The 23,147-nt window shown below is 41.5% G+C and overlaps 1 protein-coding gene across 2 annotated transcripts in view; it reads right to left on the bottom strand.

Annotated features, from left to right (window-relative positions):
- Positions 1 to 23,147, bottom strand: part of ece2a (endothelin converting enzyme 2a) — a 314,068-nt gene that overhangs the window by 18,828 nt on the left and 272,093 nt on the right. Inside the window, exon 3 of one of the 2 annotated variants that reach the window (XM_041174943.1) lies at positions 8,591 to 8,761. The exons of the other annotated variant lie outside the window; for it this stretch is intronic. Within the exon in view, the coding sequence (XP_041030877.1) occupies positions 8,606 to 8,761 (156 nt within the window). The 3' untranslated portion in view covers positions 8,591 to 8,605. Of the gene's footprint in view, positions 1 to 8,590; positions 8,762 to 23,147 lie in introns of those variants that run through there. 2 annotated transcript variants of the gene reach the window in all.

The following is a 23,147-nucleotide window of genomic DNA, read 5'->3' on the forward strand; positions in this document are numbered from 1 at the left end:
GTACTTCTGGTTGAGTTTTTCCACTCAACATGATACGAATATTTTCCTATGGAATGGCTTCATTTTCTTTTTGCAGGTTTTGTTTCTTTTGGGTTACCTCAAATAGCTTTCCTTCATTCATAGCCAGCAACTTGTTTTGCACTGCCAACTGCTGTTGCAGTTTGGGTAACGTGTCAGCATTTTCAAAAGGTTCTATTTTTAAGCCTTTCGGCTCCTTCTCAGTCTCTCCTTTCTTCTGCACTAAACTCTTCTAGCTCATGCATTTTATTGCACTGATATGATCTGCAGCCAACCAGCATTTTGCTTAGGTATTGTCTCCCTCGGCCTGGGGTCTCCTGTCTCCCTTATCCTAGGGTCTCCTATTACCCCTCTTGTAGATTACTGGGGGTATTCTAGACTTTATTTAAGGTCTGCGCTCTCTACAACTTGGAGTTTAAAGTACAGGTCAAAGGCCTTTAATACTTCACCAAATGTGGTTGAGGATTCATCCATGCCTTGTTTTAAAATTACTTCATCCATTCAGCCGCAAATACACCAAACAAGTATGAAAATGTGAAACAAAAACTGAAAATGCTGGAAAAATTCTTTGGCCAGAATTTTGACCTTGGTGGGCGTTCGGGCCCCACTGGCTCAGTGGCAGGCAGGCAGCCAAACTCCTTCACTGGCCACCATTTTACGTGGGAGGGCCAATTGAGGCAGCGGGTGGAGGGATTCCCCATCTGTCAAACTGCGCTCTTTCAAGAGCGCACGCTGCTCCCTGAGACTAAGTGCTTTCTCAGGGAGAGCACTGAATGTTTAAAAAAATTTAAAAATAGAGAAGGACAAACATTATTAACAAGTCCCCTTCATCTGACACTGTCACATGAGATGGGACATGTTAATAAATATGAGTGAAACTTTAACAAACTTTTTCAAAACTGAGATGAAACCTCATCCCACCAGTGGATGAGGTTTTATCTTTTTATAGAAGCCCGCTGGGGCTCCTGGCCTGCCTGCCAGCCTTAAGGTTGGATGGGCAGGTCTTTTAATGAGCTTAATGATCATGTCAATGGCCTCAATTGGCCACTGACAGGTCGGCAGGCGAACAGCTGATTTCACTGCCCGCCCGCCTTCCTAAAAATTTAAATGGACTGGGATGACATCGGGGGTTCCTCCCGAGGTCATCCTGCGTCATTTTCTCGTCGGCGAGCACGCCCTGCCTCCAAATTGCTGACAGAAAAATGTTGGCCTTTTTCTTAATCTTAGTTTGTCTTAGTACAAAAACATATTAACTTGTACTTATGCTGATTTTTTGCTTAATCCTGATGTGCTCCTGTAATCTAAAATTTTTCTTCTCTAAGACACCCAAGTTTGGGTCTGGCTTGGCCCTTGCCTTTGTCTAAATTGGTCTGGTAGTTTTAATTTACTATTTGTGGCCGTTTTTTGTAACAGGCGAGTACCTCTTTAAATTATTTTTCTCTTCAAGATGGCTGCGCAGCTGCAGTTCTTTTTCTCTTCTTTGATCTTCCTGTGCTTGTTGGCTTTCAGTGCAATTTCCCTTTGCAATCACAGGCTCAATTCTTTAAAGTAATCGATTCTCCAGGAAACGTCAAAACAAGCTATTTGGGCCAGCTACTGGATTTTTAAATCAGAGAAACAAACTGGAAGGCGAATTTTAAGCTTGCCTTCAGTTTTAAAATCTTTCTATTTTTCCGTTAAGCTTGGCCATCGCATCTTATAATGTTGGCCGTGGACCTGTTGCTGCAGTTCTTTTGCAGCTGTGCTCTGGAATGCTACTGCTGATCCTGACAGCTGCCTATTTTAAAAGGTAATTTCAGATTTTTTTTTTTAAACTGTATTTTGCTCACTCTTTTTGTGATTTATCTAGGTCCCTTGACTCTGCATTCACTCAGGTTCTTTTCATCTGCACAGTGGATTATTCATCTGACTTTCAGGTTTTATTGTTTTTTTTGAATTTTGTTCAGACTTTTGTGATGTGGCTAGGTCCCTTGATTCTGTGTTCACTCAGATCTGGTTTTCCATCTGCACAGTGGATTCTTCTGCTGCCTTTCAGCCTTTCTTCCTTTATTTTTGAATTTTGCTCAGCCTTTTGTGCTCTAGCCAGGTCCCCTGACTCTGCGTTCGATCAGGTCTGGCAATGGATCTCCGCGTGCCTAGGTGGAGTCCTTCAGTCTCCATGTTTGCAATGGAGCTTCTTTTTAGGTGATCTCCAACTATGTTTTCAATTTAAGCGGACTTCTCACAGGTTAGACTGCAGCTTCTTTGCTTCTTCATGCTTTGAGAGTCCGGGTTCTTTCTCCAACTTCTCTGGGATTTCGAGGTCCATCCTTCACTGTCACCATGTTGTAAAATTGTTTGGTGTCTCACTAAGAGGTATGGAGGCTTGTATGGTTGAACATAAACCGTTTATTGGTAACTCATAACTATATACATCTCCAAGGTACTGCCCTGCATGGGTGCTGTCTCCAAGCTGGCTCTTTCCAGACTCTGCTACACACAGTCTACCATCATGTGGACAGTACTGTTTCCCAAGTCCCACTTTAACTCTGTTCTGTCCAAACAGCCTTATGCTACAACAAAAGTATAGTCTGACCAGGACTGGTTAAGATGAGGAGGGCAAGCTCCTCCACCTTCATTTTTGCTTTGGGAGATCAATGAACTTCTCGGGATGGATTGAACCTTCTTAGTATTTTATCTAACTCTCAGTGCATCAATGGTTATCACTGAATGAATTCTAACATGCAAATATTACATGTCATCAGAATGCAGTTAATCTGGGCATTCATTTCAAATGGCACAGCAATTATTCACTGTTTCAGTGTATAAAGCAGAGATATCTAGTTGGTTCATGTTTAAAATACTGTAGTGAGAAGTATGGTCTTTATTTTTTCAGTTACTAAACTAGCTGTTAACAACATAGATACAGAGGTTCTCAAATTGTTTTTGCTGAACTCCCTCCACCATGCAGCCACAGACTCAGGTCCCCTGTGCACCCCTTCTTTCTATCTGCTCTAATCGCTTCAACACCAGCAATGTGAGAGCATATCTCAGGCTCTTTACAACACTTTAATTTGAAATGGCAGCTCAGGCATCTGCACTGGTAAAAAACTTTCAAATGCTTATCTCATTGGCTGCCTGCAGCTGTCTAAACTAACGAGCATGACATTCCAACATCATGTGCTGTGCTGAGATTCTCCCATAATACACAACCAGAGGAGGATTATTATGGTGTATAATCTCAGCACAGTATTTAATGATGGACTCTCCACCAATTTGTGGGAGCAAACGTTGGACCTATCAGAGCTTTGTTGAGATTATTAGCAATGATGCAAGTTATTTGCTTATGTAAGGCTGCCTTGGTGACTTTTACACATATTAATATAGGCCAGAACATCCTGCTACAGCCCCGCAGAGACGCGGTCCTCAGTTTGAGACCTTATACAGTAATTTCACTACCCATTTAAAAAATTTCAAAGTTTAATGGAGCTAAGTATAAAGTTAAATCATTCCATTCCATTTCTGTCACAGCAATTTGTTAAACATTTTATTTAAAAGTGATTAAAACTAACATCAAGGGAAAATGTTTTCCAGAAGTTATTCAGCCTATTTGAAATAATGGAATATGCTGTGCATATGCTGTGTTAATGACTGGATTGCTAGAGAAATTAATTCTGTTTCCTATATTGCGGGCTCATGAAATCCCTACCAAACAAATTTTCCAAATGTGGTCATTTGCAATTTAAACTAAAATCCTTTTAAAAATGAACAGACTTGATAGAATAAAACACAAGGATATTAAAACATATAATTCCCTGACAATTTAGTTTCTCCATATTCAACCTTTACTTTCGATTGCTGCAATTTTATTTCAGGCTGTGTTTGTCGCGAACGCCTTGCATGCGCAGTTCTAGTGTTTTATTCTGGGTGGGGTTTTGGAGCATGGGGCAGGGTTATGGTCTGGAAAGCAGAAAGCATGGATTTCTTTGACCGTCTTTGAGTTTTAACTCCTGTCAGTATGAAACTTCCTCATGTATAAAATTAGGAAACAGAAATAATAAATTGGGCATTTAATGTAATATTAACTGTTATAGGAATGTTGATCTATAATAATGTAATTGCACGTGACCCTAACAAGGTCCACTGTTTCAGCTTCAATGTACAATGCTAAATAAATTCATATTATATGTCGATAGATTTCTAGAATCATGTTTCACAAAGCAGCCCCGAAAATTGTAAAAGAGATTGACCCTGATGGCTATAAAGCAAACATGTAAACACCCTCCTCCGTGAACTCCCCATCACTGACCCAATCTCGATCTTCCCCTGACTGCACTTGTCCCTCCAGCTGCGACATTAATTTCACTGCTCTTCGGCTGCAGCTTTCACCGGAGCCTCCCCTGCCCAACACAGAGCTCAGACCTCTGAGGGGAGTTTTCCCAGGCAAGGGAAGAGGGTTTTGTGTCCATGCGGGGTATTAAATTCTCTGCAATTGATGTTAGCTCTGCATCTGTTACGTTGTCTTGCCAGCTCAACAGGCATGATGACATCATTGGATAAATGCTTTAGCTCTGAAGAAGGGTCATACGGACTCGAAACGTTAACTGTTTCTCTCTGCACAGATGCTGCTAGATCTGCTGAGTTTTTCCAGCATTTTCTGTTTTTCTGACATCATTGGATTTCCGTGCATGCATGGAGCTGTGCACATGCGCAGTCAGGTATTGGTGGCCATCTTGCATTGGCAGGAGACACTGTTTATTTCAGGCTAGATTTCTATCATTTTAATTTCTGGATACGAGATTTCCAAATTGCAAATAATGCAGATGCCTAAACTGACACATATTACTGTGAATTTAAAAAATGTTCAACACTACACACATCTTCCTAATACTTTATCATACTTTACTGTGGAAATTTACACACACTTTTATAGACATTATACTACAGAAAACATCTTTTTACTTTTAGAAATCATTCAATGCTCAAAGGGTTTGAGGAGAAATAATTCATTATCAGGCAAACAGCGAACCTTCCAGAAGATCTCAACATGAAGAAACTGGCAGGCTAATTAGCCAATCATGATTAAAGCTATTGCCAGTACACAGCCAGCCATTATATTAGAAAGCTGATCATCACAAATCCTTCTCAAATCTCTGCTGTAAGAGAGCTTTCCTTTTAAAGGGATGGTATTATTTGTTCTTTAAGCAATGTCATTTCTATGCACTGCTCAGACACTGCAATGTTGTTGAAACATCGTGCTGATGATGTTTTTATACAGATGGCAGTCATATTGGAAGCACTGTCCTTTCTTGTTTTTAATGCTAGATACGGAATGATCATTGGAACAGTCTTAAACCCTCCAAAAGTATCTAGTTATAAGTCTATGTAACAAATGGCAAGGAAATAGAAAATGGAAACCGTATTCCAAACTGTAAAGGCTGTATATGACAACACTTTGGGACTGATTTTCACTCCCGAAGTGGTGAGCTTAAGTTGGGAACCCTCCTGGTTTGGTGAATCTGCCTTGGGAAAGCATGAAAGCATGCCCCAAACAGCCTGATTTTTGCTCTCGGCAGGGGGGTGGGGTGGTTAGAGTCGGGCCTGCTGTGCCTGGACGCAGATCGGAGGCGGAGATGGGCTATTTAAAAGGCCTGCCCCAGTTCTCTGGGACTTTGTCACAGTTGTTTTATTAAATATTAGGCCCTTTAGTCCTCACCCCTCACACTCCAACACACCCTACCTACTACTCATGCCCCCCACCCCCTCCATCCCCACTGGAGGCCCCTCATTTCGTCCATTCCAAATTATGCTGGCCATTTGAATAACTTGAGGGCTTGACATTTCTACAGACGTTATGTGCCCTAATGTGCGAAAGAACATTTACAACCTCTCTAAAAATTTGTAACTCCCAAACTGTAAGATAAGGTCTTTGCTCCAGCGAAAATGGGGTCTGTTGGAAATGGGGCCAGGGCTTTCAGGTCTGGGTCACAACCACCATTATTAAAGGTCCCCAGAGTCTACATAACTCAGCAAAAATTCGGCCCTTCATATTTTAATAGTTCCATGGTATATTTCGATTTGTGTCAAAGTTGGGTGGGTGCAGACTATAGGAGCTCATTGACAGCATGAAATGGGAGAAATGAATGAAAAGGTTATAATTTCTTCCAATGTTTTTGCTGTGTAGCAGGCACCAGGGGATGGGTTTTCAATTGCCTCTGGGGGTGCACTGAAAATCCCATTCCTGGAAGGCATCACTGGGTTCCAACACCTCTGGAACGCAATGCAATTTTCAAAGGTAGGTTGGGAGAGGGGAAGCCTCCAATTAACTGGCTTGTTACTGAGCGCATTAAAATGCTTTTCAGCAGGTACTGAGAGGCTTGTATTTGTGAGCATTGCATGACAGGTCCATTGTGAACAGCTTGAGGCTGTTAGAATCACTAGGGCAGCAGAGGTTGGTAGAATGAATGAATGCCAGCAGAGGAAGTTGAGAGGGAGAACACTGCTCTGATATTGGACAGAATAGCAAGGACGATCTTCAGCTGATACATCCTCCTGGTCAAGAGGAAGTCAGAGGGGCACAGATCACCGTTGCCTTGAACTTTTGTGCATCTGGGTCATTCCAGCGATCAGCTGCGAACCTGGGTGCCATCTCGCAGTTAGCAGCTCACCATGCCAACAGGCAGGTCACAGATGTCTTATTCAGGAGGACTGAAGATCCATCCATTTTGAGACAGCTGGGCTATTTCAGACATATAGGGGTTTGCTGCCATTGATTGATTCCCTCAGGTCCAGGGAGTCACTGATTGTACTCGTAGTCATCAAGGCACTGACAGGCCAGCCAGCCAGATTCTTGAACAGGAAAGGCTTCCATTCAATAAATGGCCAGCTGATCTATGATCACAGGAAGCGCATCTTTCAGGTCTGCAATCGGTTCCCAGGAAACTGTAATGATTTCTCTATCCCAAGAGTCCCAGGTGCAGCACCTCTATAGGACAACATCCAGGCTCTATGAATGATTGCTAGGGGATAAGGATTATCCTGTGAGGCAGTTCTTGACTCCCGCCTTGCACCCAGGCATGGATGGAGAGAGGTGCTGCAATCAAAGCCATCTCCTAACACAAACCTGCACTGAACAGACCCTTGATACCTTGAAGACAACTTCCATTTCCTTGGCTGCTTGCGTGGTGCCCTCCAGTGTGAGCCAACCAGGGTTCCTCGTTTTGTGATTGCCTGCTGCATGCTGCACAACCTGACTATCTGGAACGCCATTCTTCCTGGAAGGAAGAGAAAGAAGAGGGAGAAGAGGATGCTCCAGAGGAGCTCGATGCCCAGACACTGGAGGAAGCCAAGGCTGTCCCAGGGTTCAGAGTAATCAGCAGGCTGGTTTAGCTGCAAGGGCCATGCTATTTCAGCACTGTTTTGCTTAAGTGCCTTGTAGCCCTTATGACAGATGATTCTGTAACCCAGCATCCATCAGAAAGTAAATTCAGCCTGCAAGCAACACAGATCTCGATAATCTCATTGACACCCAAATACATTAAGAATGGGGTCTCCACCACCAATATTCTCCCACAACACAGACCAGGGCACCACATCAAGCCAAGGTCCCGCTGACACCTCTGCTTAACCCCATATCTCTTTTGACGTCAAACAATAATAACACTCAAAAGCATAAGCAATTATTATTATAGGAATAGTTAATAAACAAACAAATTGAGAAAACGTCACTCAGGCAGCCCATAAGGTGCAGCTAACAGCATAGGGCATTGCTTCCCATCCATGCCTAGGAAGTGCTCGCGCTGTGGCTAAGAATGTGGTCGAGGCAGCCTGCTCCCTTGTCTCTGTGTCTGGCTGAGATGCCTGTGGTCCTGTCCTCAGCATCTTGACTTGGAAATATATCGCCATTCCTTCACTGTCACTGGGTCAAAATCCTGGAACTGGCAGCGGTTCAAGAAGGCAGCTCATCAAGACCTTCTCAAGAGCAACTAGGGATGGGCAATAAATGCTGGCCCAGCCAGTGAAGCCCACATCCCATGAATGAATAAAAAAAAAAATCTTACTGTATGGATGGTTCCTGAGGCCATTGGGGTGAGGGATGACAGCAGTGCCCCTCTCTTCATTAGCCTCCAACTGAATCAGCCGTTTCATGGTGCCCTTGCATCCTGGATGAGGCCACCGGTTGGGTTGCAGCTGGCATCCACTCCAAGCATTTCTGTGCCATCAGCAACACTCAACAGTTCAGCTACAGAGAATCTCACTCTCCCTGTGCATGTCTACGAACTGTTCCTGCGCCCACTTAAAGTGGTGCTGCATATGACTCTTCCAGGAGTGTAGCCAGTCTCTTAATTCAGGGGCTCAAAATTCTGAGTTATCATGAAGCACATACGCTACATGGACTTTTCCACTGTCTGCCCATGGCTGCGCAATACCGCAGGGATTTCCAACGTTTGGGAACTCATCTGCCTCTGATGCTCCAGAAAGACCCTCCTTGTGTGTTATACCTAAGGCCCAGCATCTTCACCAGCAAAGCATGGCTGTGTCTGTCCTCTGAGGAGGACTACCAGCAGTTGACTCTGTCTCACTCTCCTCATCACTCATGCTGCCCATTTTAATCTTGATTGATGCCCAACTGAGGTGGATGAGTTTGTGCTGATGGAAGGTGTAGAGGAATGATGTAATGGTGCAGGGTCTGGACCATCTCTCCTCGCTGAGTAGACCAGCGTCGGCTGGGCTGGGACATTCTGTTCCACCTCTGCAACTGATCCTGTGGGAAACACAAGAAGATGGTGATTAGAACTCAGGCTACTCAGTAGTGCCCGCAGAAGAATCAATCCCGTAAATGACAGCGGGGTTGTATACTCACAGCATGCACTGGATGGGAGTATCCTCCACGCCCTTAACCTGAAGATAGAGCTATAAAATAGCCCTGCTCTTCACGATCTCCCACAGCCTAACACGATGGAACCCTCGTGATTTCCAGTGCTGTCTTCCCCAGTGGGGTCGGGGCTTGGTGGTCCAACAGACCTGTCTGAGACATTTCCTTGGTGTAGTGGACTCTATTCTCCTTCAGGATGAGGAAATATTTCTGAGTAGGCTAGCGACGTCCCCTGCTTAACTGCAGCCCATATGTTAGGGTTGCTGATGCTTACTGACTCGACTGTCCACTTGAGCCAACAAAGTTAAAGAGAACAATGGCACTCAGTCTGCTCAGCTCAAATGCATGCAGGTGTCTACAGAGTTAGAGACCTATCACCTAAATGTCGTTTGACACTCACCTTTGCAGACCTTATTAGGTCATTGAATCTCTTTTTACACTGGACCCACATCCTTCTGGTGACCCTCCGGCTGCTGACCTCCAATGCCACCTCCATCCTGGCCCCTTTTTGTGTCTCTTGGAGCATTTCTCCTGCCAGATACTGGGAACAAAATATGTTCCCTATCTGCCACTGCATTGCTTAAAGCCTCAAGGGAGGCATTCGAGAATCTTGGTCCTACCAGTGGATGTCTGCCCTTGTCAGCACCAGCCCTTTGAGGACCCTGCTGCTCCATCACGTCAGTGAATAGAAAGCACAGTCACGGCTGTTCACTTTTTCAAAAAGTCCTCGATAATTATGTAACACTTCCAGGTTGCTCCCTGCACTAACTAACTGGGTGCTGAACTTACTCTCAGGTCAATTAGGCCCTTTGCATGTGAAAATCATATCTCATCGCTGATGCTGCACAATGTGGTGTCACAACCCAAAAATGATCGGGGTGTCAGTTTCCCAACCCCAAACTGCAAATCCAGTCCTAGAATTCAGTGCTCCAGTTGGGGAAAATAAAATAGTAATTCTGTGCCACAATGTTTTTTTGGTGTTGATGGGTACTTGGAGAGTGGGAATGGGGTTGTTGAAATTGGACGGTGCAATGAGTAATAAGTATGGTACATTAACAAGGAAGATCAAAAGCAATTAGAGGATGAAAGAAGATTTTCTTCTAGTGTGATTTTCATGAAGGTTTCTACAGTTTCGGCAGGATAACCTACTTACAGAAGCTTTAGTGTGAAAATCAGTGATCATTCAAATCAGTTATACGAATTAAGAACATATGAATTAGGCGCAGAAGTAGGCCATTCAGCCCCTCAAGCCTGCTCTGCTAAAATGTTTCCAATATAAATATAGCTAATTCATTTAAAAAAAAATCTTTCATAGTACAGACTAATGTTTAATTTAAAATTGCTTGGTTTACTTTGTTCGTTAACTCAAATCAAAATTGTGCAAACAACAGCCTCTGTACCATTTTATGAGTAATACACATTGCAGTGGAAGCACAATGACAGTTATTAGAATAATTTGCAATTATAAAATAAAGCTCTGAATTTACAGTTATACAGTTAGCTTCAAATAATATATTGGATTTAAAAAGATTGTTTATGGTGTTATTGTATGCCGAAGACATTTATGCAAAGTCATAGTTTAGTGAGACAAAGTTTCCTCTGCAGTAAAAGACAAAGCGGGTAACAGAATTGTGGTGGCAGTAAGCAGGCTGTTTCTTAGGGCTTCAATGGACTGTGAAGTGTTACAGTTGCAGTGGTTCTTAAATAATTTTCACTTCTCATCTGGAGAATACTTTTGCTGGACTAGAGTTCAATAGGTACCAGCAGCTTCCAGTACTCCCACTGGCTTGTCAAATCCAATTTCATTGGCCAGGATTTTCCTGTCGGCGAGTGGGGGGTGGGGCCTGCTTACCGGTGCGTAAAATGACACGTGATGTCGGGCCAAACTCCCGACGTCACCGCGCCCCATTTAAATTTTCAGGTAGGCAGGGGCTCAGCAAAATCAGCTGTGCACCCACTGACCTGTCAATGGCCAATTGAGGCCTCTGACAGAGTCACTAAAGTAATTAATGGACCTGTCCATCCAACCTTAAGGTTGGCGGGCAGGTCAGGAGCCCTGGCGGGCATTAGGAAAAGCATGAAACCTCATCCACGGGCGGGATGAAGTTTCACGTAGTTTTAAAAAATTTAATTAAAGTGTTTTTAAAAGACAGTGTCACATGAGGGGACGTCAGGGAATATTTTTTTCTATTGTTAATATTTTTCAACGCACGGCCGATCTCCCTGAGGCAGCACTTTGCCTCAGGGAGATGAGTGTGCTCTTTCGTGCGCATGCGTGAAAGAGCGCACTCTAGGCTCAGGGAATCCCCCTCTTGCCCACACAGGGAGTGCATGGCACTTCCGTGCGGACATCACGCTGGATGGGCTTTAATTGGCCCGCCCATGTAAAATGGTGGCGTGCTCCTATTGGAGGCGTGCATCTGCTCTTCAACTTCCTCCCCAACAGGGGGAAAATTCTGCCCATCATCTTGTAGCAAAACAGCACCAATATCAATATCAATTTGCATCCACTGCCAACTTAAACTGTTTGGCATAATTAGGTACTGCGAAAACTGATGTAGTAGTCAACACAGTTTTTAAACTGTCAAGTGCATTCTGACACTCCTGTGTCCGATGAAACTTCTTGTTCTCTTTTAGTAGTTCAGCCAATAGAGCAACCACACCACTAAAATTTGGTACAAACTTCCAGTAAAATCCACTCATGCCCAGAAATTTCAAAATTCCTCATTTTGTTGTAGGCACTGGGAAATTGACGATGGCTTTTACTTTCACATCTCTCTGAGCCACCTTACCATGTCCAATGGTGTGGCCTAGGTATGTAATTTGCGCTTTTGCAAATTCACTCCTAGCCAAGTTCAGCACCAAATTAGCTTCTTGCAGTCGATCAAACAATTCTTTCAGGCGTTGTAAATGCTCCTCCCACGTTTGACTGTAAACTACCAAGGCGTCAATATTGCTCAGCCCTGCAATTACTTTGTTTGTCTGTCTTTGAAATGTTACTGGTGTACTTTTCATACCAAATGGCATAACTTTAAACTGATATAATCTATCTGGCGTCACAAAAGTTGATATCTCATTTGCTCTCTCCGGTAACAGTACTTGCCACTATCTTCGCAGAAAATCAATCTTTGTGATAAACACTGATTTGTAAACCAATCAGGGTTATAGTTTCTACTCCCAGAAATGTCTTAGCAATGGTTAATGCCATATTTGCAGTCTCACCACTTTAAAATCTCTCAATGCCAGCTCCTGAATTCAATAATCTTTTCATGCTCATAGTCTTAAGATTCACCTACTCCAAGCCAATCAAGGAATTTCAAAATCCTGGATGAGTCCCCAGTTTTGTTATGATACTGCAGGTGGTATTTGACAGGCCGACCAAATCCACAAGGGAAAATTGGCCATGCTATCACAACAGTTTTGCAATTTGTATTTATTATGAGAAGGTTTGTGCATTGAATTCAGAAGTAATGAGTCCACTAACATCATTAGCGATTTAAAAAATTAAAACATTTATTATCAAAATAAAGAATTAAGGTTACAGTTACACCATTACTTAATATTATAACAAATCCCAAAATTCCTAATTAACTTGGTTCCCAACTACACACCTACTTTAAGGAAAACAGTCCAAAATAGATTTTAAATGTAGAGAGGTAATCCAGCAAGGTTACCACAGCACCCAGTCAACAGTGAATTCCAAAGAATTTTTAACATAACTTTGGTTACTCGAACAGCAGTCTTCTGCAAAGTGCCTAAGGCTGTTTCCCCATGTCTGTTTCACGCAATGTATCTTTTAGATCTTATATGGTCACCCCTAATACAATCTTCCATCTTTCTTTAAATATATTCCTTCTTCTTTAACCTGTAAATCCCATTGTTTCCTTTTTGGAAAAATGTAATAACCTTGCCCTATTTATCCTGTCAGTTGTAAAACTTTATCACCTCTCCGCTTATCTTAAAATGCAAACTTCATTCACACCCTATCTATTGACCTTACCCTAGCTCACTTATTAGAATTTCAAATACCCTTTTTACATATAACACTTTTAATAATTTCAACCTTGCAGTCTATCTGACTCTAATTCAATTAAGTCAGCCACACAGGCAGAACCATCTACATACATACAAACATAAGACTACTGTATAATACCCCACAATAATATTATGAAAAATATGTAGTTGTGACACTTCTAAGTTCAGCTAACTCATTAAAGGTCAGAAATTGAACATGAAAATATGATGCGTGTACAAACATAATCATAGCCATTCTGAACAATCTCTCAGTTTAGCTACTCTTTCCACATATATCCAATAATTCATAGTAGTGCATATGATATTTACATTGGTATCACAATTTACGTATTTTCATGCTAGATAGTTTTTGGGTTCACCATCACCAGTCCATCCCGTTAAGTGTATGTTGCAGTTCTATAATCCAGAGTGCCCCTTTTACTGCCCAAATGTCTAGCTAGATGATGGCACAATCCAGAGACCTAACAGGGTACCATTGCTCTGCTATTCAAATATCACACATCTTACCAGATATGTTCTCCTTTATTTATGGAAAGAAGACTGTACTGAAAAATGCACAGCTTCAAAACCACCAATGATCTACTTCCTATAGACTGCAAACAAACAATATACAGCTTTCACAGTAAGAACGGTCAAATTACTATGCTTCTCAGTTACAGGAAAATAATAAAGACGGCACTTTTACTACCTATCTAGTGTAAGATCAATTTTCTAGCTAAGCTATTTCATGCTAGCTGGTACAGCCCTTATTTAAAAATGCAGACTGCTGTGAAGATTTAGTTGCTCTGCATCTGGGTGGGGAAAAGAGAGAGAGAGAGAGAGAGAGAAAAACAGAAGACAAGTTTTTCTATCTGTGTGATTGGGGATTCAATCCACCAAACAGTCAGTCAATGTTATAATACTCTTGATAAGTAAGCATGAGCTCTCCAAACTAGTTAAGTCCCTGGCTGTATGAATGGAATGCAAAATGTGCTCTACTCACACTGGCCTGAAATGTTGTGATTGTACCTAATGGTCTACCTTTGTTCACTAACATTTCAAAATACTATAACTACCCTGCTTCAAGGGTGCTATATTAATGTTGAGAAAAAATGCTGAATTCAACATTACAGCAATGTTAAAATTTAAGAAATCCAGTTTGGACAGTACAAGTAAAATCTAAATCAGTACAATGGGTGAAACAGATACAAGATCAATAGTGCATTCAGAGGACAAGCTCACATGTTGTCACATACACGTGTCCTAAATATGAATATTGCTGATGCCAGGTACGTAGACTGTATGTCCCAACAATTGGCTGATCAAATCAAATAGCATGTTCCTTTGGTTGTTTGTAATAGGCAGAGTACACACTGTACTCAACCGCTTGCAAAACCAAAAACAAGACGTCAACTGTTAGATAAGATTCTGCAATTGGACAGCACATGCTGAACAATCCTGAGTGTGTTAATAGCTATGCTAACAACCAATATAAGATAATCAGTCAAACTCATAATGTGTATAAAAACAGAAAGTGCTGGAAGAACTCAGCAGGTCTTACAGCATCAGTAAAGAAAGAAAAAAAATTAACATTTCAAACCCAATAGGACTCTTCTTCAGAATTGAAGAAAGGTAGAAATGTGATGGGCTTTATGCTGTTGAAAAAGAGGGAGGGTCAGGTGGAGCAAAAGGGAAGGTCAGGGATAGGTTATAGGGTGGGGGAGATTAAATTACAAAGATGTCATGGAACAAAACGCAAAGGAAGTGGTAATGGTAGTAGTAAAGGAACAAAGCATAGGTCCAGAGTAAGTGTTAATTGCAGATTTTAAAATTAGCATTGTCTAAAAGCAAAACATGAGAACAAGGTACAGACTGGTGCCAGGGGAAACAATTACAAATGAAGGACAGAGTTCACAGTCTGAAGTTGTTGAATGCAATGCTGAGTCCATAAAGTGGCTCTTCTACATTTGCTAGAAGTGACATACATTCATATGCAATTCTCTGTAAACAAAAGGAATACGTTCAAACCTTGCACATTTTTTGAATTACCCAGGAAGTCTATAGTTCCCCAATGCTTCCTCCATGGCCAATCAACATTAGCTTGCCACTTAATCAGCACCCTTTTCTCCTGTAGTGCAAATTGTTGCATTTTTTGAAAATTGATATTCCGGTATCTTGTTTGTCCTGATGAGTGCAACATGAAAAGCTTCACAACATGTCTCTCTTTTCAGCAATATTCAAGCTCTGTACTACCAGTGACTGTTTGTTTTAACTATAACAGGGAATACTGACAGATTCAGTCCTACACCCTTCCACAGAGGTAGAGTAACAATAACATCAGAAGTTGAACTGGCTTCAGATGACCTCGCATCTCCCAGATAATATGCTACAATATCTTCTGCAGGGCTTCAACATTACAAGTGATGGAGTGAGTCATCAACAGTGCTATCAAGCGCCACGTACTCACCAATAATTTTCCTAGATACTCTGGGTTCCACCAGAAACATTTTCCAGACTCAATCCAGCCTTGGTCCAAATATGAACATGAGCTGAATTTCAGAGGTGAGGCAACAGTAACTGCATTTGAGACTAAATGGCTCTAAAGAACCGTTGTAAAACTGAAGTTAATGGGCATTGGAGCAGGCTCTATCTGGCGGCTGGAATCCTACCTGCACAAAACAAGATGGCTGGAGGCCATTCATCTCAGCCCCCTCATCTGCTTCTTCAATGATATATCCGCCACCATAAAACCAGAGGTTGGGCTACTGCTGATCATTCCAAAGTTCACCTCCACTCACAATTCCTGAAAATGAAATAATCCACTTGAACCAAGACCTGGACAATGTCCAGGCTTGGACTAATAATTGACAATTAACATTAGCATCAAACATATGTCATGCAATAACCATCTCCAATAAGAGATAACCAACCTTCCATGACATTACCATTGCTAAATACCTGATAATCAACATCTTGGGGGGTATTGGGAGGGGGGGTAGTCGTGGGTTGGTGGTTATCATTAATCAGAAACTCAACTGAACTAACCGCATAAATGTCTTATAAATGTCTTGGCTACTACAGAAGGCCAGAAGCTGGGTATTCTGCTGTGAATGGCTCACTTCCTGACCCTGCAAAGCCTCTCTACCGCCTACAAGGCACAAATCATGAATGTGATGGAATACACTGCACTTCCATGGATGGTTGCAGTTCCAACAATATGCAAGAATATTGACACTATCCAGGGCAAAGCAGCCTGCTTGGTTGGCCTCCCACCCCACTGCTTAGTCATCTACTCTCTTCACCATCAGCACACAGTGGCTGCAATCTATCTACAGATTCACTGCAGTAACTCTGCCAAGACCTCTTCAATAGGGCTTCCAAAACTAAGGGAAGTACATGCTTCGGAACATTATGACCTCCAAGTTCACACCATGCTGACTTGTTCCTTCAGTTTCACTGTGACAAAATTGTAGAACTCCCTAACTAGCTGCATTGTGGAAGCATTTTTACCAGGCTGCAGTGATTCAAGAAGGTGGCCCATCATCACCTGTGAAAAGGTAACTAGTGAAGGAGAATAATGTCAGCCTTGCCAGTGACACTCCCTCTTGAGAATAAATTAGAAAGATATATATTGTATTTGTTTTGCTTTATTATGTATGCTTTTATCGGATGATGCTGATGCTACACAGTATGATGCATGGATTTTTGGATATAACCTTTGTAGTTCATTATGTGAGATGTTTGTGGACCTCTAACCAGAATGTGCAGCAGGCCATTAGCTGTCATTTGCTGTGTGTCTTTTTAGATGCTTTCTTCTAACGCAGTTGCAACTCAAAAAAAAAAAGATCTGGAACCTGTTCTGACTGTTTATCCTTAAGGCTTTAAGTTTTGCATGATTCCGTAAATACATTATATAGTTTGTCAAAAGTCACAACTTTGTTGTAACATTGGAGGAAAATATTCTCCTTGAGTTCTAAGTTTTAAACAAGTAGATCGCACATCAGCTGTTGTCATGGTGCACAACTACAGCTCTGAAAGTAGTAAGGATTTATGCTAAACATCTAAGAGTCTAGAATTTTCCTTCAATAATTTCTGGAAAAAATCTAGATGCAATATGTATTAAATAATTCATACAGTGCTACAGAATTCTCAGAACCCAGGCTGGGAGTAGATTGTTCCAGCTGAAACCAGTGAAAACAGGTCAAGTTGTTCAGATTTATAGAACATTTGCTTTGAACTGAGGGGATGGATTAGCAGGATAAGGAAGGTAGTAATTCCTTAGAGATATACTTATAAGGAATAATGAATTATACATGAAATAATTTTAGCTGATTCAGGCAAAACCAGATTGATTGGAAGCTTTTTTCCGGGTTGAGGGGAGGAATTGCTTCTGAGCAAAATAAATGGATAAACAGAGTGTGCAACCAATTCATAGACATTTTTCCAGATGCTTGTTATTTTACACGGACAAGGAATTAGTAATTGGTAAATTTAAATATAAGTGGCTGATTTATCACCATAGTATTTTAGCTTGCAGATTAAGCCACCACCTTCTGAGCCATTTTTTAGTACTGCTCATTACTCTGAAGGCTAAATACCTGCAGTAATATCTTTATTTAAAGCTAATTAGCTAACAGGCAGCCTTGCAAGAAACCAATTGATCGGCAATGACCAGATTTATAATTCCAAATAAATGGACACCAAAATCCAACAATTTATAAATATAACAGATAAATTCATGGATGCAATCTTGTTCAGATTTAAATCACACTAAGGTGATTATCAACTTCTCTACTGTTCTTTTGCTATTGTACCTTTTCTGCAAATATAAGGCTATTTTTTTTTGCTGGTTCCCTTCACCCTATCCAGAATAAAACATTCTAAGACTTGTAGTTTTATACAACTACTGTCAATCCTTTGCTGAGAGTTCCTGCAAGCAAGAGTGATCCAGGCAATGTGAGTCAAAGAAATTCAATTTTCTTTTCAACCAAAGATAGAACATGATCCACTGGAATGTCACTCAAACCACCATGTCAGGTACGAATTGAGGATATTTACCCTACTGAGGATAGCTCTGAACGGCAGAAACATGAGACCTGAGATGTGAACTGGGCTAAATGTTCCATACATATTCTTTGTGTTTTTCCCCCGTTTCCTGTCTCCTCTGCTATTTTATTATTGTAGCTTGCCGATATGTAATTTTCCTTAAACAGCAGGATGTTCTCTAATATCCAAAGTTAATATTTTATGACTCACCAACAGGTGCACTGAGCTAAACAAATCAAGCAAGGTAATTACTCCCAGTCAAGACTCAAATGGTTTATCACTTGTTTTATGTTGCAAGTGACAACCTATTGATAAAACGTAGCCTATCAAACAAACCAGGACACACATGTGAAACTTCCTATTTAACAGTCAAACCCTAAAAGTTGCCTGAGAGAGCTTCTTCTCAAAGAAGGTTTATTGCAAAAGTGGATCAAATATCCTCTGAACACAAATAAAAATAAAAAGCCCTGGAAACGCATAGCAGATCAGAAAGAATCTAAAACAAAAATAAGCTGCACTTTTGGTAAAACATTTAATCAGGACTGAGTTTATCCAACCCCTTTCCAAGAGTTAAGGAAAAAGGCTAGGCTGACATTTTGAGTACAAATTGAGGGAATCAGTGCATTCTCCATGGCAACACCTCCACCAATCAGAGTCCAATTTCCAACCAATCAGCCCTCTCTTATGCAGTATAAATTGTTGTTCCCTTTACATTGGTATTCTTGCGAATTGTCCTGATGAGTACAAGATCAAAAGCTTTGACAACATGTATCTTTTTCTGGCAATAAATGAGTTCTATGCAACCAAATGACCATTGGAATAAGATTCAATAGTAAACAGGCCCCATGTGTTTATTACGTTGGTTCAGATATACATTCAAATCCTAAGGAGCTATTCAAATACAAGCAGGGAATTCTCCCAGTGTCTTAGGCATCATTCATCCTCAGGCAATGCCATCAAAATCAGATTAACTGGTCATTCATTTTCATTGCTGGTTGTAGGATCTTGTTGTTTGAAAAATAGCTATATTTCTTCACATAACAACAACTTGCATTTATGTAGTGCTTTCATGTAATAAAATATCCCAAGAATTTCACAGTGGCTTTATCAAACAAAATTTACATCGAGCTGACAGATGAGCAAAAGCTAGGCCAAAGAAGTAGATTTTAAGGAGCACCTTAAAGCAGGAAAGAAAGATAGAAAGGTGAAGATGTTTAGAGAGGGAATTCCAGGGCTTGGAACTTTGGCAGCTGATGGGAGTCCACCAATAATGAAAAACAAAAGTGCGCAAGATGCCAGAATTGGAGGAGCGCAGGTATCTTGGAATGCTTGAGAAAGACACAGTGATAGGAAGGGGTAAGTTCATGGAAGGATTTGAAAACAAGGAGAGAACTTTTTAATTTAAGCATTACATGAATGGAAACCAATGGATGTCATTGTGCACAGGGGTGATAGGTGAATGGGTCTTGGTGTCAGTTAGGATATGTGCAGAAGAGTTAAGGATAACCTTAAGTAAATGGAGAGTGGAAGATGGGAGGTTGGCAAGGTATGTCCTGGAGTCGTCAAGTCTAAAGGTAATAAAGATATAGATTTCAGTCGCAGAAAAAGTTGAGGCAAGGCCAAGCCTGGTGATGTTATGGAGATGAAAATAAGCAGTCTTACTGATATCATGGATATCTGTTAGGAAGCACAAATCAGGGTCTAATACAACACCAAAGTTGTGAACAATCTGGTTCAGCCTCAGGCGGAGACAGGGAGAAAGATTGAGCCAGTGCGGGAACGGAATTTGTGGTGGAGATGGAAGACAACAGCTTTGGGCTTTGCGTATTTTCAAGACAGAGGTAGATAGACTCTTGATAAACAATGGGGTTAAAGATTACTGGGGTAGGCAGCAGGTTACAGTCAGATCAGCCATGATCACATTGAATGGCGGCGCAGGCTCAAAGGGCCTACAAAGTTCCAGAAAAACAGCCTGAAATTTAGAGACAATAGAGAGGCTGAAATAGGTGGTGGTGAGGGACAGCCAAGTGTTATCAGTGTTCACATGCAAGCTGGTGGATTTCCAGATAATGTCGCCAAGACACAGCATATAGATGAGAAATAGGACGTTGGGTGGGGAGGGGTGAGCAAAAATACATCTTGAAGGATCATCAGTGGTAACTGTACGGGAATAGGGAGAGCAAACATGGAATGATTCTCTGGCTTCAACTAGGTAGATAAGAATGGAACCAAGTGAATGCAGTCCCTCCCAGCTGGATGAAGGTGAAGAGGCATTGGAGGAAGATGGTTTGGTCAACCCATGTCAAAGACTGCAGACAGGTCAAGCAGGATGAGGAGGGATAGTTTACCACGGTTACTGTCACATTGTGACTGTAAGAGCTGTTTCAGTGCTGTAACGGTACTGAGGGGTGGAAACCTGATTGGATGGTTGCAAATATGAGGTTTAGGAAAGATCGGCATGGATTTGGGAGGATACAGCACATCCAAGAACTCTGGAGGTAAAAAGGGAGGTTCAAGATTGGGGTAGTTTACTAGGACATGGTTTCAAATATTGTTTTCTTTTTAAGGGGGGTGATTTGAAGGAGAGATGAACAGTGGCTGAGGAGAGACAGCCTTAAGAGTCAGCAGTAACTGCATAATGTGATTCATTCTGCATCAAATGCTTTAGGACAGTTTATAATCCTGCAATGTGCCAAAGCAAAGACCTAACTTGGAATATTTTTTTTGCGCATTCCGAATTACTCTTCAGAGGTTGTGGTGAGCTGTCTTGAACCGTCGCAGTTGTGTGGTATAGATATTGACACAATGCTCTTAGGTAGGGAGTTTCTGGATTTTGATCATGCAAGTATGAAAGAACAGCAATATATTTCCAAATGAGGCTGGTGTTTAACTTGAAGGGGAACTTGTAGCTGGTGATGTTCCCATGTGCCTGCTGTTCCTGTCCTTCAAGGTGGGAGAGGTTGTGGATTTTGGAGGTGCTGTTCAATAAGTTGGTGAGTTGCTGAAGAGCTTGTAGATGTTATACACTGCGGCTACATTGCATTGATGGTGAAAGGAATGAATGATTACTGTGATGATTAGGGTCTCAATCAAGCTGGCTGCTTTGTCCTAGATGGTGTTAAGTCTTTTAAGTGATATTGGAGCTGCACTCAATCAGCAACGTGGAGAATGTTCCATTACACTCCTGACTTGTGCCTTGTGGATGATGGAAAGGCTTTGGAGGTGAGTCACTTGCCATAGAATATCTAGCTTCTGACCTGCTCAGAGAGAAACTACAGATTTCTCCTTTCTAAAATGGCATTTTTCTCTTTCAAATTTTCAGCTTGCTTTTTCTCTTCCGAAGGTAATTAGTTCATATTTGCTAAGGTTTCACAGCTGGCAGCAGCTCTTAATATCACACTTAAGTGACTATCCTTCAAGTGTGAGCCTGAATTGTGAGTGCAAGCAGATTTTATAAAGTGGGGAGCCATCACAGCCAAGTCCCATCCCATCCTGAGCAAACATCTCTGTTCCTATATTTCCAGCAGTAGTCTCTAATTAATGATCAGGTGTGGTAATCCTGATTGACGTTTACCTCCTTGGTCTGAGGAATCTTAGGGTGATTATAGAGCTCTCACAACTTCAGCAGAGATTAACATTGAGTTTGAAAGTTCCTAGTGTGTACGGCTCAAGCCATATTTGGTATTAGTTTATACACTAAGCCATGGGGAAGAGATTGTGCAGATTCCTTCAATATAAACCTATGTGTGTGGAACTGCAGAACCCATCAAATTAGACAATTATGTCTTATTAATACTGTAATATTCTTTATAAACTTTCCAATCTCTGTGCCTTCCAATTTCACCTGATAATAAATGTAGACAGCCTGCATGGGCTTCTCCTACTATCAAAATTATGTGGTGGGAATCTTTCAGAAAATAAAGTGCAAGCTCCTTCAGTCACAAATCTAGATTCATTAGAAATAAAAGAAAACCATGTCATAACTTAAAAAAACCTCTCCTATCCCTTCCAGAACATTTTTCCTAGATTTTGACTAAGAAATATTTCTTATTATCCAAAAATTATTACTGATCCGGTTGCAAGTGATACAAACTCTTAGAAGTCCTTTTCAAACATTTAAATACAATTACAGGTTCCCCAAATATTTTGAAGTAATTACAAATTTTCCTTACGTTACTGCTTCTGGATCAAAGGTTGGCACCCAATACTGTCATGTGCACATCTACCTGCAACATGTAGATTAGTGAGAAGGTGGTCACATAGCTTTTTCCCTCCATTTGATTCCCTCACCACCTGCGGCAGGCCCAGTCTGGCATTTGTGTATATGTCCTTCAGGGCTTGGCCAGCTTGGTCAGTAGCGCTGCTATTGAGATAAAAGCAAAAAACTGCAGATGCTGGAAATCCAAAACCAAAACAGAAACAGAAATACCTGGAAAAACTCAGCAGGTCTGGCAGCATTGGCGGAGAAGAGCATAGTTGACATTTCCAGTCCTCATGACAGAACTAATTAAAAACAGGAAAGGGGTGAAATATAAGCTGGTTTAAGGGGTGTTGGGGTGGGGGGGGGGGGGTGCGCGGGTTGTTAGGACAAGCAGTCAGTGATAGGTGGAGATAACCAAAAGATGTCACAGACAAAAGAACAAAGAGGTGTTGAAGGTGGTGATATTATATAAAGGAATGTGCTAATTAAGAGTAGAGAGCAGGACAGGCAAGGTACAGATAGCTCTAGTGGAGATGTGGTGAAATAATACTAAAAGGGCATAAAAGGTAGAGATAAACAATGGGTGGAAATACATTTAAAAATAATGGAAATAGGTGGGAAAAGAAAAATCTATATAAATTATTGAAAAAAACAAAAAAGGAGGGGGAAGAAACGGAAAAGGAGTGGGGATGGAGGAGAGAGTTCAAGATCTAAAATAGTTGAACTCAATATTCAGTCCGGAAGGCTGTAAAGTGCCTAGTCGGAAGATGAGGTGCTGTTCCTCCAGTTTGCGTTGAGCTTCACTGGAACAATGCAGCAAGCCAAGGACAGACATGTGGGCATGAGAGCAGGGTGGAGTGTCTTCCAATCCCAGCCTTGGCTGTGTATTCACTATACCCCCTGACCTTCCCCTCCCCGACGCTGAATGTTCAGTGCTCAGCAAAGGACTTAGTTTCATACCCTTACGCCCTCATCTCAATGAATTTCGGGCTCGGCACGATGCTGAACTCTTCT

The sequence above is a fragment of the Carcharodon carcharias genome, chromosome 2 (genome assembly GCF_017639515.1).
Source record: "Carcharodon carcharias isolate sCarCar2 chromosome 2, sCarCar2.pri, whole genome shotgun sequence".
Taxonomy (NCBI): domain Eukaryota; kingdom Metazoa; phylum Chordata; class Chondrichthyes; order Lamniformes; family Lamnidae; genus Carcharodon; species Carcharodon carcharias.